This window comes from Stenella coeruleoalba, assembly GCF_951394435.1.
Source record: "Stenella coeruleoalba genome assembly, chromosome: 3".
In the NCBI taxonomy this organism is placed as follows: Eukaryota; Metazoa; Chordata; class Mammalia; order Artiodactyla; family Delphinidae; genus Stenella; species Stenella coeruleoalba.
In genome coordinates, this window is record NC_137148.1 from 57,657,889 (window position 1) to 57,671,042 (window position 13,154).

The following is a 13,154-nucleotide window of genomic DNA, read 5'->3' on the forward strand; positions in this document are numbered from 1 at the left end:
GTCTCTTGTTGGGTTTCTCATGTGTACTGGTTGGGTAATTCTAGTAGTTTTATTGCCAGAATAATTTCTATATCAACCATCAGTTGATATGGAATTGGTCAACAAGGACTGGGCTTTGGGGATAATTAGATTGAGATGCACCTACCTGGCATCTCAACTCAAGAACTGCATTTTACAAAGTTCTTTCATATCTCTGCATTGTCCTGAAGATCTTCTGACCTGTCTCTGACGCTTAAGAGAGGAGCAGCGCACTCCAGTAGTTTGTTGACCTGGGATTTATCCCAGGTTTAGTGGCTCTAAAACTTTAGTGGCTCTAAAACTTTACTTTGCATGATAATGAGAAAGATAACAGTATTTCCTGACCCAGTACCTTCATTTCCAAATGGTGCTTGTCTACACTTGTGGAGGTTCCCTTCCTAGGGTCTCTGGACATCTCTCAGGCAGGCAAGAGTTCTGTGCACACCCCAAGTATTGTGTGGAGCCTTAGAGAACAAAGGGTTTTCTCCACCCAACAGTACTGCTGTTTGCAAACGTAGACACTGTTATGATGAATAAAATGCAAATATATATTTAAACACTTTACCAGAGTTCGCATAGCATTTTTTTTTGGTCAAGATACACACTTCAATTAGCAGATATTTACTAAAAATATTACAGCTGTCATATAAAGATTCTTTGTCTACGGGTTGGGACTTAACTGTGTAAATCATTCATTCGTTTAGCGGCTGCCTACAGTGTTCTAAGTCCTAAAACTGAGAATGAATGGAAACCCATTCACAAGATTTTATCTATTTTCTTATAGAAAGTTGTGTATGGACTAAAACTCTCTTATCTGATAGTAGAGTTGAGAGTAATTTTTCCTTACTGTTGCTCCAGCTGAGTAAGAAAAATATGTACTTATTCTTCAAATAAAAGGTCACAAAGTAGAGAATATATTTTTTGTTTTAATTCAGTTGTGATGCTTGTCATTACATAGCTTATAGCTGATCTACTTGTATGCTATATTTACATAGCAACCCATATGAACACAGAGGTGACGTATGTAATTCTGATTTCCTTCGCATCTAGCTGTACCCCTCACCCAACCCCAGCCCAGTCAGACAGGATTAGCTATCAGGGAGCAGGTTATGCATCTGTTTTCTCACACAGCATGGCACGAGAGTGCCAACAATTTTTGAAATAATTGAAGTAAAGAGATGAATGTTAATTAAGACACATATTGTCATGTTCCAGGTCTGCAGAGTTGAAAGGATCCTCACACTGTTTCCACTCTCCTTTAGTTTATTTGGTCGTCAGATGCCCTCAAAACAAAAGACAATACTTCTGTGAAAAGAAATGCTTAAAAGAGACTCCCGTATGAGACTTGGGATCTACTTTTTTTCTGCTGCAGACCCTGGCTGCCATGCTGGCCCATGTATCTGTGCGCCCGCCGGTGGGGGTTTAGAGAAGTAAGTTTGAGCAGTGTCAACGATTTATGGGGAGGCAGTAATGGGCTTCTACTGAATGCTAATTACTGACGAGTTGTTCAGGGAGACTGTGTAAGAACTGTCGGTTTGTGGTAAATTAGTCGCTAGCTCCATTGAGATGGACTGCGAGTTTAGATCAGAGCCCCAAAGGCGCCCAGCTCCTTGTGACGGATGGCCAAACTTGGTGACAATTTGAGAAAAAACGCCCCAATTGTGCTAAACGGTAAAGTGGATGGCTTTACATGAATTTAATAAGTACAATTCTGGTTAAAAGTTAAAGCTTCCAAGCCCTTTTGGATTAAAAGGATGGGGAGACTGGATTGTTAAATGAATTATCAGAGTTGTTTTGGCTCTTAGATCTGAAAAGCTGCCAATGGTATGAAAGAATAGATTGCTCTGGAAAAATCCCTGCCCTGAGTATGACGGCCTTTATTTGTCTGTGTACTGGAGCTTTCTGGCTGTCCACACGCATAAACCTCAACCTTTATCTCATGCTGCACAGGGTGGCTTTTCTGAGAAATGATCCTCTAGCTCCCGACCAAAACAGGCGTCTGCATTGGGAGGGTTTTCTTGAGTCTCAGGCGGCTCTCTTTCAATTCGCGGTTACCTTTTTTCTTCATTTCCATTTCCAGCAAACGAGAAGAGAGTTAATGATTCATTTGCTCCCAGTGACCTTTTGAATAACTGGACTGCGGTGTACCAGTACCACTCTGAGCTGCTGTGCTCGCCTCCTTTTACTTTCCCAGTTTGACTTGCATATTTATAGCCTCCTTCTTGGTCTACATGCCTGAACGCCTGAAGGAAGCAAAACATTTATTGCCTCTCCCTCCCGGTGTTCGCAGCTTTCACCCAGCCCCATTCCTTCCTTTTACATCACACGGGAGACTCGCCTCCTGGCTGGGGATGTCCGAGTTCTTCCTGAGTCTCTGCTGTTGAATCTGTTGATTTCATCAAGACAAAAAGATGGATTCTGACTCGGACTCACCTTTTAACTACTCGTGGCCTTCCTTCCCCAAAATGAAGATTCGACGGAGGGCGTCCAAACAAGGTAGATCGCGCGATCTTTTACTACCCCCAGAGCCAAGCCAGGCATCTTCCTATTCTTACCTTTCTTTTCCTCGTTGCTTTGCAAGACTCTTTCTGATAAGTGCATGTTTATACATGTCTTTATAAAACTCTTATAATATAAATATTTTATAGATAGACTTCTAAGGTAAACCTACTCATCCTTCTTGTGTTCCTTTCACTTTAAATCTTCCTTTGTGCTGTATTGTGCATGCGCTATTCCTTTAAAAAAAAGGGGGGGGGAGTTTAGTACAAGGTAAATGTTTCGGATTCATTTGCTCAGTTACCTTGGTGTTACCTTGACAATAAAGTGTCTTGTTGATTTAAATGTGTCTGGTCTTTATGGGGTGTGCAGAGAACTATGCGTGCGCTTAGTACCGGGTATCCGCTGCATTTGTGTTTTAGTTTTCAAGTGTGTGCTAATTAAAAAAGTTTTTTTATACCTAACAAAATTCTTTCTTTAATACTCTACTTTCTTGATTTTGTAGATGCTCTAAGGAAGGGATTTTAAGAAAGTAATTTCAATAAGAAAGCCTCTGTTTCTCCAGGGGATGCAATCACATATTAAAAAGTTTATTAACGGTAATTACCAAGTATGCAAAATGCTTTACTGCCAGAGGCAGAAGGGCTATTTATTTGCAGCGTGGTAATAATGGAGTGGCTTCACGCTGCTTATTCCCCCTCACCTGCAACCCACTCTTGTGGTGCAGGTCTTGGAAACCAAGGGACAAGTTGGTGTTAGGGAACAGCGGAGGTTGCCTGAGTACCCGGTGCACCGTCCCCAGCAGATGGTGATTGTTGCCTTCTGAGGTTTGTCAAAACTAGAAAGGTAGTGAGTAGCCCTTTCTTGTGTTGTAGAGGGACTTTATGTGGTTATGTTTTTAGTTCAAACAGAAACATTTTTGTGAGCTTATAAGCAGAAGAGGTGTTTCTGAAAGTGGGCCGCCTCTGTAGCTTTGTCCTGGGGGAGCAGAATTCTCTCTTGAGAACAGAATGACCAACCGTATCACCCTGTGCTTTACCTGGAGAAAAATGGAAGCTGTCGGTCGTCACCGTACCTGTTTCATTTCAAGGCTTCTTTTTCCTTCTAAAATAAAATGGAGGGGTGTGTGTGTGTGTGTGTGCGCGCGCACGCGTGAGTGTGTGTTTGCTCTCGGCCTGGGATCAAGGCTGATCCCAGGAATACAGTGGATTGACTCTCTAGGGATAGTAGAAAGCCTCGCTCTGAGCAAATCTCCCACGCTGTTCATTGCCATTCTTGAAATTCTATCACTGGGGACTTAACACATTTGTACAACATTCTATTTTCCTTATATTCTATTTTAAAATGTAATTGCTTCTTCTTTGGGGGTAAAGGGCCATGATATAAATGCAGCTTACCATTAATTGTTTCGGGGGGAGGGGAGGATCTATAGGGCGCACAAATGTGTGCATGTGAAAGCAAGCTCAGACTCAAATGGAAAATGGAGTAAAATGTTAACAATACGTAAATCTGGGTAAAGAGGATGTATTGGTGTCCGTTGTGCTATTCTTATTCTTTCAACTTTTCTGCAAGTTTGAAATTGTTTCCAAATAATTTTTTAAAAACTTTTAAATGACTTCTGAGAGGGGAGATACACGAAGTCCTTAATTCCTTAGAGTGAATATTATTAGTTCTTGTACATGGAGAAATTCTTGAGGGCAGGTAGCAGTTCTGTAAGACTGCTAAATCTTTGTGCTAATTCTCATCCAGTTAAATTTGAGGAATAATCTGCTTTATATAGTTTTGTGTTTATATTGCCTGGCTAGCAGATTGGATGCCTGTGTTGTAGGGAGGCCTCATTAGGTAGCCTAACAGCCTGGAGAGATGTGGGATTAATGATTAGGAGGCCAGTGGAGAACCTTGAGAGTCCAGTGGAGCTGTAGGGAATGCGTTAATCACATTCTCCTTTGAAATCCAAAGCTGGAACGCAGCCAGTTTGAACTACAGCAGAAAGTCATAACATAGCCATGTATAAATTAAACTCAATTCAAGTGAAAGCAGGTACCTGGGATTTGAAAATGATTAACTATTTGCCACTAATAAACAAAGGACAAGTGAAACTAAGATTGGTAGCAGAGAGCTGGGGATGGTCAGACTGTGTCCCATGCTTCCTTTGTCTGTTAAGTGATGACGGCCTAGGTGTGAAGGGTGGGTTTGGTCACACTGTAATGTCAGCTGGACGGAATCCCAGAACCATAGACGTTGCAGCCAAAAGGGCCTTAGAAATGACCGGGCCCAACCACCTCATTTTATAGGTGAGTATGATGGGGCCCAAAGAAGTGAAGTGATGAGGAATCATTTGAGTGTTCAGCGAGCATGTCCAGAGTGCCAGGTGCTTCCTAGAGGGTGGGACGAAATAGTGAACCAGACGGATACTGTCCCTGCTTACAGGGACCTTAAGCATTTGGAATGGATCCTACCTCTCCCAGGATACAGAATGTTCCACCTTCATATAGTAGAAGAAACACCAAGGAACCTGATTTTTTTCAGTTCCGTGGTTAGGTTGTGAAAAGCTGTGGTCTCTTGTCCCTTATTCTGTCAGTCTTTAAAACTAAGGTGGCTTGAGTTTCTTCCTTAGTCTTTCCTTCCTTCTAATCATCACCGACATCATTCTCAGGATGTGGGTTCTGGTCTCCTGGGAAATCGTGAAGGGGTGTTGAGGGCTTGGGACTTCTGGCTTATTAGCAAACCTTTCATTTTTGCTCAGAAATATTTTCTACCCTCTCTTCTTTTTTGTGTCCTGATCCTCCTTGTTAGTATTCTCTTTCTTTTAATATCCCCTCCTGCCTTATTATCACTGTTCTTTGATAGACACACATACACATTACTGGTTTGTTTCGAGAGGTGAAAACTTAGAGGGTTTGGTAATAAGAGGAAAATTGGATTAGCAGAAACCCATCAATACTTATATATTAACTAAAAACCACATCTACTACTTTCTTGAAACCCATCAATACTTATATGTTAACTAAAAACCACATCTACTACTTTCTTATCCTTATTCCCTCAGAAGGAAAGAGAAAAAGATCTAACTTAAAAGCAACGCCTTTGGAAATGACTGGTGTCTAGAGGGGAATGTGATGTAAGCAGAGGGTGAAAGCAGTTAAAACCAAACTACCCAAAATGTATTCCTGGGATCTCAAAGTTGCCCTTTGTCATATTGTGGGCAGCCCAGGACAGGCTGTACTGGAAACTGAGTGGTTAATGATTGGTGTGGGCCAGAATCCACGACTGTCCACTTCAAGGACTCCAGGAATGCCTGGATTTTTGTTTTGTTGGTTTCAGTAGGAGAGTCAATGAAGAAATTTAATATTTACTAATGAAAAATTTTAAAATATAGGGATTGGACTTCACCTAAGTTCCCCATAATTGTTGTCTTTAAAATGCATTTTTAGTATGAATCATCAGGTCCCAGAAAGTGTTGAGCTCTTCTTCTCTTTGTGCCTTTCATCCACTTATGCCATGTGTCTCATTCTCTCCTACTCCAGCTCATATCCATCATATGCCTCTGTAATGACACAAATGTGAAAGACTGCTTTTTTTTTTGCTGATGCAAGAGGCGATGCCTATTTGAAAACTGAACAACCTTGAAGAGCTTAGCTAGGACCAAACTTTCTGTAGTCATAGTCAAAATAACTAGCATGTATGTACTACTTTATTAATCATAATAACCATTGTTTACTAAGCTGTGGTAGGTACTTTATACTTATAACATTTGATTCTCAAAATAACTCAAGATACCATCCCTGTTTTACAGTTGAGGAAACTGAGGTTTAAAGAGTTTTAAAGTTATGTCCAAGTCCATACCAAGAAATACAGGGAACAGAAAGCATGGTAAAATAAGGTGAATGGCATTCATTCGTTGTACACAAGGTGGTTTTCATATGTGTTATCTTATAAAAGACCTGTATGTCAGGTGTCATCTTCATTTATTAGTTTGGGGCTCTGAGGCTCAGAGAAATGAGTTGCCCAAGATCAGGACCAATAAATGCAGAGCCAGACCTGCAACAGGACATAGTCCTTGACTTTAAAGGTTTTGTTCTTCCCAGTGTGTTTCACCCCCTCTTAGTAGAGGTAAGGGATGGTGAATTCAATGGGTAGCTGTCTTTTTTTTTTTTTTTTTTTTTGTGGTACGTGGGCCTCACTGTTGTGGCCTCTCCTGTTGCGGAGCACAGGCTTGGGACGCGCAGACCCAGAGGCCATGGCTCACGGGCCCAGCCACTCCGCGGCATGGAGGATCTTCCCGGACCAGGGCACGAACCCACGTCCCCTGCATCGGCAGGCGGACCCTCAACCACTGCGCCACCAGGGAAGCCCTGGGTAGCTGTCTTATATTCAAAAGGTGCCACTGTATCTCACCATCGTAGCTTCTCCCTGTCCTGTGCATCTTGGACTCGGAATAGAGGTGGCAGTGGACACTGGGGAAGTAAAATGTTAGTGCTATTCCTATGTCTTGTTACATCCACACACATAGTATCTAGTACTGACACACATCGTTGGCTTGTGAGGGAAGAGATGAATGGATGACTGGAGCATTGGATAGTCGGGTGAGGGGCAGAAGAGGCAGGATGAACTGAGAAAAGGATGGTATGGGAGAGGTTCCAGTGTATCCTGGAAGCTTCCCAGGTTTGTCCCAGACAGAGAAAGATAAAGTCCGCGAGAGTGAGTGTGCTGGGAATGGAGATAAGAATCATGAGACCACTGTCTTGGTCTATCTCATGAGCTCATTTAGTGTTTGGAGAGCAGGTACCCAATCTGAAAAATAATCCCTGACCTGGTACGTATTAAAGGTATGATGACATTTCAGAAGGTTTAATAATTTTTAGAAGTGAGTTACTTTTGTCTCATGGACTTACTTGTTTTCCTCCTGTTTCCTGCCCTCCCTCCCTCCCTCCCTTCCTTTCTTTCAAGAAGTTTTATTAAATACATAAACAGTTTCATGTGCATGTATGTATCCCATCTAGAAATTCCCCAAAGGATGCCTGAATACCATAGGAGGAGTAAGTCACTACAGAAATCCTTCTTAAGGAAGAGAAACATTTTCCTAAAGGTGACATAACCTACTAAGGTTTCGTTGACTCACAATGAAGACAGATAACCTCACCTGGAGCAGTTTCAATTTCAGACTCTGCCAGGAGGCCTACCTTTGTCAGCCTGGGAGAGGAGGCCCATTACAAGCCTGTTGCCAAACCACATAGCTACATATTTGAAACTGACTTTTTCCCTTTATTTTGAGTTAGTTCAAATTCTTAGGCAAGATGCATTTCTGCATTAATTCCTGTCAGTGGAAAGGAGGCACTATTCTAATTTATCACCCCGTGTTCAAGAGATTCCTGCCTACCACTCCGGTTTGGGGGAAGGACCAATGGTTGTTTATTCAGATATATTAATTAAGGCAGAATGTGATAAGTCCAATAGGGGAGCTCAGGACAAATTACTGTCAAAGTTCAAGGTGAAGAGACCAGTTCATGTTGAGGGCATCATGAAAGGGATGTCATTTCAATAGCCTGGGGTGAACTGGTGGGGTTTTAATAGACTGTCCTTCCAAGCAAATGGGCAGAGTCAGGCATACATAGAGTGTATCAAGGTGATGGACGACAGCCCGGGCTTGTGTGCTGTTGATTCATGGGGCATGGAAACGTAGAAAGGGGCCAGATGTTAACTTGGCCTGGAGAGTTGGTTTTGTCTGCCTCACGTTCTCTTGCCCTTCACTGAACAGCACACACATTCTTTAGTGGGCGGCCCCTCCACTGCTCTGGCCATGGGTCCAAATGATGCTGCCTCCTTCTCATATGACCTTGCCTTCCTGGATGCAGTGGGGTGGGCGTCCCACCCAGGTGGCCCGATCGCAACACTCCTCCTGCCTGGACACAGCTGTTGTCCCAGGGTGGGCACATGATCTCAACTTGGTAAATCAGTGTGTTTCCTTAGTATTCTTCAAACTGGAATTTGGAAGGTGATGTCTTCCTTCTCGGGTAGCAGCGCTGGAAGGGTGGGAATGGAAACCGTTAGCTGGGAGAAAGCCGTCCGTAGTAGGAGGAAATACTGCGCACGTGTAAAGAGAAGCAGTCTTGTGGTAGGGTCCTCGTTCTAGTCCTTGGGGGCCTGTTGCTGCCAAGATGCCCCCCTCTCAAGGCTTGGATATCAAATTCCTTCAGTTTTGGAGTTGCCCTCACATGGCTTCAGTAAATCTTTCCCCTCCCCCTTTTACTTTTTGTTTAGCAAGTCCAGGTGACTATTTCTCCCTCTTCCAACTAGAAATCTCTAACTTGCCCTTAAAGATGCAGCTTGAAGATCCTTTTTCTGGAAGCCTCCCGTGAAATCCCTTGAGTTCATCGTTCTCTCCTTTGTGCCACTCTGGCTCATGTATATTTTTATAACAGCCCTCACATTACTGTATCACAACTATTATTTAGTGTCCCTCACCCCTAAGACACTGAATTCCTTGAAGGTGGAACCTAGCTGACCTGTTTTCACATCTCCAATAGCTGGATCACAGAAAGCAGGCAGTAAATAGTGAAAGTTTTACTACACTACATTCAGATGCTTTTCATTTTGCCTTTATTTCTTTATTTTGCCTTTATTTCTCTATTTTATCTATAATAGATCTGATCTTTCTTATGAAGTCCTACCCTCTAGACAGTGGGGACAGGAAAGGGTATATTTTAGTCTAACATAGAAAACTTGGTCCGATGCAATAATGAAAATAGTCATTTTTGGTAACTGCTCAGTCTTTTTAAGGAAAATATCTACTCAGATTTCTTCCTCCTCCTCTTCCTCCTTTCTTGCCAGGCTGGCATTGAATGTGATTTCCTGGTGAGGGTGGGGGGTAAGTTAGTGGTAGTGTGGAGGAGGCCCCAGGGTCCTCCTGGTCTCTGCTGCAGATCTGCTGACCTGAGCTCTTCCCTGAGGCACCATTGTTTTATTGAGTGTTCTGGCATCTGTGACCACAGTCCTGCAGCTGGATCCTCTCCCCGGTGTTGGTCGGGACCCAGGACTCTCCTTCACTGAGTTGGCCTCACCTTGGCTCTTACACTACAGAGACCTTGGAATCTCTGCCTCTGGCTGACACGCTTCCCTAAGAACGTCTGGTACGGGGCCCTTTCCTCTGCACCATGGTGGGCCTGTGGTTGGCCATGAGGACTCATCTCAGTCACTTCCTGTTCTTCTCAGAGGCCTGTGTGATATTGAGGATCCATTCTCACCTCTCAGGCAACTGGGAACAGCCCAGGAATGCTGGCCCTGGCCCTGCTGCTTGCCCTTGCTCTCTCACCGAGGGTGCCTGGTGGTGGTTGTCCTTGTGATGGGGTGGGGCAGCCTGCAAGGTGACCTCCTTCAGAGTCCCGAATGGAAGGGAGAAAAGCCAGGCCACCCCCAGAGTAGCCCCCAACCTATCTCACACTGTTCCCTGCGGGCAGAGAAACCACGGGTCTTGTGCCTTTGGTCTCCGTTGCCCCTGCCAATGGAAAGCCCTGGTTAGGAGTTGTAACAAATCTCCTATCCAGCTCTCATTCATGCTAACCTGCCCAAAGTTGCTCAGGCTAATGAAACAGTATTCAGGAACCAACCAGAAGTCGGCGAGGAGAAAGGCAGAACAATTTGCAGCTGTGCCAGGCAGTGCTTGCCACTATTCACGTGTTCACTAATTCAAAATATTCTTTCACCCAAAATAAGTGAAAGGTATTTGAAAGCTGCTAACAGAGTAGATTTTGAAAGTTCTCATCACAAGAAAAAAAAATTGTAATTCTATGTGGTGATGGATGTTAACCAGACTTACTGTGATCATTTTGCAGCATATACAAGTATTGAATCATTACGTCGTACATCTGAAACTAATGTTATGTGTCAATTATACCTCAAAAAAAAAAAAAGAAAAAGAATTTACATTTCAGTGGAGAAGTCTCTATTTTGCTGGTGGAGTTCCTTGTCTGCAGTAGAACTCAGTTACTTTGGGGGATATTAAGGGGGGCAAAACACATGGCTCTAGGGCTAGGTGCAGGAGAATTGGAGCTCCTGGTGACTTTTGAAGTAGGCACAATCATATTAATGTGCCTGTGTCTTTCTGTAAGGTTATGCAGGATTCGAATTACTCATAGGGTTTCTTGTGATGATAGCATACAGAAGCACTGCCTCATCACTTTGCCCATATATTTTGTCTACAGTCACCTGAAGTGGTCTTGTCCACGTTCTGCCACTTTCTCTGAAGTCTTTCACTTCTGTCCTGGTGTTTGTATAACGTGTTAGTTTCTTTCCCCTCAGCTTGCCCGTTTTTCCTTTCTGTAGACGAATTGGCTGCAGGCTTTGGAGAACTGCATCAAGAAGGAAAGGAATTGCTGATTAAATCGAATCACACCAAAGTCTACATACACACCACACATGACTGAACATCTCCTTGATAGCTTGGGGGTAGCAAGGGCAGAAGAAAGTTTACATATTTGAGTCCTCCTTTCTCAAACATAAACATATGTCCTCTTGAAGGCTACTTCGTGCTACTATAATTAGGAATGAGGACCTGGAAAGGGTTGGGAGAAAATTGTAGCTGTTCTCTGAGCCTGTATTTTCTTTCCCTCTCTTCCTTCTCTTTGCCCACCTCCCTCGGTGCCTCCAGTGTATTATGAGGGAAAAGGCTTGTTTTCTTCTTCAATATTTTTGATAATTAGGTCTCTCAAAACAGCAGAAAGGACTTCTTTTAGGATCTGATTTTAGACTGCCAAGTTGTAACTTCTTGTTTCGAAGGAGTTTTAAACTGCGGATCTGAGGAAGAGAACTGGAGAAACAGTGCTCACACCCAGCACTTCTGGAGTCCGTTCACTTGGTCCTCAGCTGTTACTGTTGTGAACAAGACTGGCTGAGAGGCCTGATCTCATCCCACGGCTTACTTTCCTCTTTTTACAGGATCCTAGGAGGGTGAGTTGAGTTCTGAGCGTGAATTGGACATTTGGATCCACGTTTGAGCCACTGTAGTTTGGTAGACAAAGGTTCCCTGGGTTCTCCCAGACACATCTTGGTGTGAGCTAAAGTCTTCTGAGTAACATTAGCTTACACATGACCCACAGGAAATTCCTGAGCTGAGGCTAATCTTGGAATTTGGATGAATCCCCGTTGTAAAGTCCAGCTTAGAAGAGTAAGGCCAAGAGATGTTCCAGGCCAAGATTGATATCAGGAAAATCCTAGGGGAATTGTACAGGAAGAATAGGCAAGAAGAGAAATGACAGTGTACCCTGACAATGTTCATTTTCTCTTGTGAGGGAGGGCAGGTTTGTTCTTTCCTCTAGAGCACACTCGGACCATGGGGAGAAGGGACTATCTGTACATTTCAGAATTTGGCAAAGTGCTATTTGAATTTGGGAAATTGGGAGGTAGTGAGCTGCAACGAGAAAGGATGTCTCTGTCAGCGCTGTGTTGCGTTCTGCTTCTATCAGTTAATAACGTCTGAGCGTGATCACCCTCCTTGGACCAGAACTTTCTTATCTACAAAATGAACATAATAATACCTCCTGTGGTTTTGGAGAGTAAGGTTAGCAGATGAGCAAAAACAATACTAGGTACTCTTGGGTAACACATTTCCAGCTAATATGTTTACATGTGTATTATCTGATAACGGTTATTTGCTGATAACCTGTTTTGCATGAGCCCCTACAGCCGTTCTTTGACAATAGGAGGCAAGTTTTTAAACCATGACTTGTTTTTTTCCCCTTATTTTAGTTGTTAAAATGGTTATTAGAAATGTAGAAATTACAGACAGTAAAGTGTTGAAAGTAAAAACCACCTGTGCTCCGTCGCCTAGAGACAGCAGATAACATCTTAGTGTATCTTCCCAGTTTTTTCCTGGTTGTCTTGCATATTGTTGTGTGGGTAACCCAGATGACGTCGTGTATTTTCTGTTGCAGTCATATTCTGGCAGTAGATCTCCAGGGGCAGATAGCACAGGCCCAGGAAGTGAACGAATACACCGAGGCACAAGTCACACTGTAACCAATTAATGAAACCTCCTAATGGGAAAATACCAGGCATTGCTCAAATACCATTTTCTTTGGCTCAAAATAGGATACTCAGTAACTCCCATTATTAAATAAAGTACTTTGAACTACCTAGCAGAGTACCTGCCTATCTAGAGCTGCCGTTTACTAGTAATGTGACCTTGGGAAGTTAATAAAATAGCACCAGAGTTTCCTAATCTGCAAAATGGAAATAACAAATAGTACAGCTTTTATTGGGTTGTTTTGGGAATCAAACGAGTTAATATATAAAAATCATACAGTGCCTGGCTCATAGGAAGTGCTATATTTGTGATAGCTATAATAGTAATATTAACCGGTATAAGTACCCAATATGGTACAGGTGTCCAATAGATGCTTACTCTTCAAGTACCTAATAGTTTGCTTCTACTCTTTCCCTTTTTTTTTCCTGATCATCTTCTTCCAGTACCTTTACTTTGCAAATCGGCCTGATCATCCCATTATTCCTTTAAAAGTAACCTACCTGCTATTTTATAAAGAAATTAAGAAGTAATATTCCTGGGCTACTGCTACAGAGGGTGTGTCGGATGGTGTCACACAGGAAGTGCTTAGCATCTGTGTGGTGGTTTGCCCGATGGGAGA

At 43.0% G+C, this 13,154-nt stretch overlaps 1 protein-coding gene across 7 annotated transcripts in view; it reads left to right on the forward strand.

The window, feature by feature from the left end:
* Positions 1–13,154, forward strand: part of ARHGEF28 (Rho guanine nucleotide exchange factor 28) — a 309,493-nt gene that overhangs the window by 175,136 nt on the left and 121,203 nt on the right. The window contains exon 1 of one of the 7 annotated variants that reach the window (XM_079917339.1): positions 2,013–2,514. The exons of the other annotated variants lie outside the window; for them this stretch is intronic. Within the exon in view, the coding sequence (XP_079773465.1) occupies positions 2,430–2,514 (85 nt within the window). The 5' untranslated portion in view covers positions 2,013–2,429. Of the gene's footprint in view, positions 1–2,012; positions 2,515–13,154 lie in introns of those variants that run through there. 7 annotated transcript variants of the gene reach the window in all.